The sequence below is a fragment of the Clinocottus analis genome, unplaced genomic scaffold, assembly GCF_023055335.1.
Source record: "Clinocottus analis isolate CAN_PGR_092001 unplaced genomic scaffold, fCliAna1.0.p SCAF_26, whole genome shotgun sequence".
NCBI lineage: Eukaryota > Metazoa > Chordata > Actinopteri > Perciformes > Cottidae > Clinocottus > Clinocottus analis.
This window is the reverse complement of record NW_027175998.1, coordinates 4371468-4376467: the sequence shown is the minus strand read 5'-3', so window position 1 is coordinate 4376467 and position 5000 is coordinate 4371468. Positions and strand designations below refer to the sequence as shown.

The following is a 5000-nucleotide window of genomic DNA, read 5'->3' as shown; positions in this document are numbered from 1 at the left end:
GATTTGGTGTCGTAGCAGCAGAAAAACACTCCTGAGCAGCTAGCGGCAGACAGGCCCCCGTTAGCGGCTAGCTGGTGAACAAACCTCATCGTAGCGTTCAGCGGCTAAAGGGCCTGCTACATCCCTCAGGAGGGGCTGAGGAGCAACACAGAGCTAACAGGAGAGTCAACATTGGACTGACGCTCAGCAGGTGGCCAGAAAGATGACTGTCTGCCTGCTGACAGTGTAAAAAGCTGCAGAAGCAGCTGTTGGCTAACGCGTAGCCGCGGCTACTTTGCTCATGACATGTCAATGCTGTGTTCACACACTGGGAAAAATATATAAAAAACGTTGAAAAGAAAATGTTTAGTCCAGTCTGATCATCAATTTCACCACAATCCTGTTAGTTAGTGTTGATATTCATATTACCCCCCCCCCCCCCCCTCCCTCGACTTGCTTTGTCATTCTCAGGTACCTCATGAATGTGACGTTTGAAGGCCGTAACCTGTCGTTTAGTGAAGAGGGTCACCAGATGTTCCCCAAACTGGTCATCATTCTCCTGGACAAGGACCGACAGTGGGACAGGGTGAGTTATCGTCCTTTTCCTCTCCACTTCTACCTCTTTTCTTCTTCCCTTCTGTCTTCTATTTGCTTCAGATCTTCTCTTTACTCTTCTTCTCTACAGCATCAACCTCTAAATCCTGTTCTGTCCTTCTCTCTTCCTCGAGTTTTTCCTCTGCCTTTATTTTCTGTGGGGTTTTTTTGTTTGTGTACAAGCCACTGTAACAAGTACTGGAGTGATATACAGGCAGTACATCACTCCTGTACCTATTAGTGACCTGTTCATCACTTCTGTACCTGTTAGTGGGCTGTACATCACTCCTGTACCTATTAGTGACCTGTTCATCACTTCTGTACCTGTTAGTGACCTGTTCATCACTCCTGTAACTATTAGTGACCTGTTCATCACTCCTGTAACTATTAGTGACCTGTACATCACTCCTGTACCTGTTAGTGGGCTGTACATCACTCCTGTACCGGTGCCAGTGGGCTGTACATCCCTCCTGTACCTGTTGATGGGCTGTACATCCCTCCTGTACCTGTTAATGGGCTGTACATCCCTCCTGTACCTGTTGGTGGGCTGTACATCCCTCCTGTACCTGTTAGTGGACTGTACATCCCTCCTGTACCTGTTGGTGGGCTGTACATCCCTCCTGTACCTGTTGGTGGGCTGTACATCCCTCCTGTACCTGTTAGTGGGCTGTACATCACTCCTGTACCTGTTAATGGGCTGTACATCCCTCCTGTACCTGTTAGTGGGCTGTACATCCCTCCTGTACCTGTTGGTGGGCTGTACATCACTCCTGTACCTGTTGGTGGGCTGTACATCCCTCCTGTACCTGTTAATGGGCTGTACATCACTCCTGTACCTGTTAATGGGCTGTACATCACTCCTGTACCTGTTGGTGGGCTGTACATCACTCCTGTACCTGTTGGTGGACTGTACATCCCTCCTGTACCTGTTAGTGGGCTGTACATCACTCCTGTACCTGTTAATGGGCTGTACATCACTCCTGTACATGTTAATGGGCTGTACATCCCTCCTGTACCTGTTGGTGGGCTGTACATCCCTCCTGTACCTGTTGGTGGGCTGTACATCCCTCCTGTACATGTTAATGGGCTGTACATCCCTCCTGTACCTGTTGGTGGGCTGTACATCCCTCCTGTACATGTTAATGGGCTGTACATCCCTCCTGTACCTGTTGGTGGGCTGTACATCCCTCCTGTACCTGTTGGTGGGCTGTACATCACTCCTGTACCTGTTAATGGGCTGTACATCCCTCCTGTACCTGTTGGTGGGCTGTACATCCCTCCTGTACCTGTTAATGGGCTGTACATCCCTCCTGTACCTGTTGGTCGGCTGTACATCACTCCTGTACCTGTTAATGGGCTGTACATCACTCCTGTACATGTTAGTGGACTGTACATCCCTCCTGTACCTGTTAATGGGCTGTACATCCCTCCTGTACCTGTTGGTGGGCTGTACATCCCTCCTGTACCTGTTGGTGGGCTGTACATCCCTCCTGTACCGGTGCCAGTGGGCTGCATGTCACTCAGCGCTCCCTCTCACTCCCTCCCGCAGGTTGGCAAGTGGGAGAGAGGCTCTCTGACGATGAGATACCATGTGTGGCCTCGCTTTGAGGCGGAGGAGCGGGAGGACCACCTGTCCATCGTGACTCTGGAGGAGGCGCCGTTCGTCATCGTGGAGGACGTGGACCCGCTCAGCGGCACCTGCATGAGGAACACGGTGCCGTGCCGCAAGCAGCTCAAACTCAAGTGAGCATTTACGTCGGATGAAAACAGTCATTAGGTTTAGATTATTTTTCTTTCTCCAGAGAAGGAAAAATCTGATTTGTTTAACGATGTGAATCCATTGGAGCGTCACATGCTAAAAATAGAGCCGTTTCCTTTTTTTCTCAATGAAACTTAGTGTTAGATGTATATATTTAGCTACCAATAAGGCTGCAAAACAACTTATATAAAACCTTTCCGTTATACTGTGTAACCTTCTGTGTGTTTTCCAAATCAGAACAATAAAAGCATAAAACCTCGACGGCTGCAGTGGAAGTTTAGCAGAATATTATTCAAACTGTGAATGTGAACAAAGGAAAAACAGAAAGGAACCTTTGTTATAATAAAACGTGCATGTGTGTGCAGAGACGTTCATTATCGTGAATTATATTTCTGTCACTTCGGCACGCTGCCTTGAAGGCAAGAGACGGGGAGGGGAACTTTCATCCTCGCAGAACCTCTCAATGTCTTTGTTTTTGAGGCTCTTGCTTACTTCACTGCCGCTCACTCGATCGTCGTCTTGGTCCCTGTGACTGTTCCCCCGCCGCTTCACCCTCTCGCTGTCCGCTTCACCTCGGTGTGTGATAATGAATTTTCTCCAATGGCCTCGTTTTCTCTCACTACCTGAAATCTCCCGAGGGCGTCTTACATCTTTTGGCTCACTGCTTTTTTCATTGACTGATCTTCGACCCTGTTCTTTCTCCTGTTCCCCCTTTTCTCCTCTCTCTCCGTTAAAGACACCTCTCGTACAGGATAGATAGAGCGATGTGCCATAGAGCATATGCAGGATTTCTCTGCAGCCAAATACAATTCATGAGCCAGATGCACAGAGCTGTGAAGATGTGTCTGTGGGATGAGCAAAAGCAGAAATACCTGGACTCACAATGTGTGAGATCTGGCCAAAGTTCCCATGTAGAAGTCCATGTATTTTGTTGCAGAGAGATCAGCTGAGCGGCTCGCAAAGTCCTCGTATGAGACGATACAGTGACTCAAATTGCCAGTAAAAGGGGTTTTGAGAAAGTGTGTCACTGCAACCACGAGAAGCCATTGAGTGAGCAACCAGTGTGAGACGAGCTGTGGACAGACACAAAGATGCACACACCTCGCTCATGCACAGGCATTACCAATCTCATGATCTTCTGGTGGAGATAAAAATGACTTAACCTTTTGGAAACAGTCCGTGAAAATCCTCCCACGCCCATTTTAAGTCCCAGCATGCCCCATTCGGACAATGTTTTGGCATAAAATACATAATTCTTTTCCATTTTAGAACCGAACGACACAGTTTTTTGACTGAAACTCCTTCCTAACATTCCAAGGCTTCGTTTTATTGTGATTTTTGTTGCAGATTCTGATTCTTTAGGTCCTAATCTTTCCTAAAAGGTGTCTTATTGACGCTCCAGGAGGCAATTTTTGGGGAATCTGGCTCACATCATGCTGGACGTTCATAGTTACCATCAAAATATCTTTTGAAAGTGATTTTTTTGCAGATATACATTTTTTTCCCAAGACTTTGCTGAACAAATACATACAATAAACACAAGTATTGGAATTAATTTGAGGTTCCTACAACGACTCAAACACAGGGAAAAGGAGGTCTACCAAAATTGGTTCCACACTTTTCACCGGGTTAAATGATCGATGGATTAGCATAAAAAAAGTTGGCATTTCATGTTCTGTGGATCAACATTCACTCATCAGTTGCTGTGGGTTTCTCTTTTTAAAGTATGCTAATCAATGAAACAACCTGCTGGAGCTTTTGCGTGGAATGAAAACCTGCGTACTCTCTCAGCACTTCCCTGAAAAAGCTTTCGCTTCATCTCGTCCTTGCTGCTGTCCTTGTCTCCTCTGTCCTCTGCCCTTCAACCCCACATAACCGTGTTCTCCTGTTCCTCTTCTCTGTGCCGCCTCCCAGCAACCAGACGGGCGATTCGGGGATTTACATCAAGCGCTGCTGCAAAGGGTTCTGCATCGACATCCTGAAGAAGGTCGCCAAGGCCGTCAAGTTCACCTACGACCTCTACCTGGTCACCAACGGCAAGCACGGCAAGAAGATTAACGGCACGTGGAACGGCATGGTGGGGGAGGTGAGGACCCGACGCTGTGCTTTACACGGGAACCAAAAGGCCTCGTTTACTCCACGCGTCCTCGATGGGAAACTGATCCTGTTGCACTGACCGCGAGGGCACAGACACTGTTTTCTATTTCACTATTTTAAGGCGTAGTGTACTTTAGCAAGCCTCAATGAAGACATGCAACGCTATCAGTAATGACAGTGGACAATGTGTGGAAAGTGGCAGGTGGCCGATTGAACTATTTGCTATTTCAGATGATGATTTTATCGCCGAGCTTCTCTTAATGGATCCTGATGGAGGTCACGAATGTGAAACAACAGCCACGGATTAATATAACTTGAATTTAATTCCTTTTTCCTGTATTCATTACGCCTTTTGTTTATTTATTCAGCATATTTATGAGTATGTTGGTGTTTTTTTTCCAATCTTTTCCTTTGCTCATCACTTCTTCTGCTCTTATAGCAGTTTGTAATTCACTATTCTCAATAAAAAATGACTAAATTGCTTTGCAAGATGTAAAAAAAAACAAGTTAATATCACAAGTAAGTAAGTTAAGACTGGTGTTAACGCCACTTTAACTGGTGAGAGTGTTTT

At 46.6% G+C, this 5000-nt stretch overlaps 1 protein-coding gene across 6 annotated transcripts in view; it reads left to right on the top strand.

Moving 5' to 3' along the window:
- The window catches only part of grin2bb (glutamate receptor, ionotropic, N-methyl D-aspartate 2B, genome duplicate b), a 106223-nt gene that overhangs the window by 75392 nt on the left and 25831 nt on the right, over positions 1 to 5000 (top strand). For all 6 annotated transcript variants that reach the window (XM_068592163.1, XM_068592162.1, XM_068592166.1 and 3 more), the window contains exons 7-9: positions 451 to 565; positions 2123 to 2316; positions 4247 to 4418. In XM_068592163.1, the coding sequence (XP_068448264.1) occupies positions 451 to 565; positions 2123 to 2316; positions 4247 to 4418 (481 nt within the window). The remainder of the gene's footprint in view (positions 1 to 450; positions 566 to 2122; positions 2317 to 4246; positions 4419 to 5000) is intronic.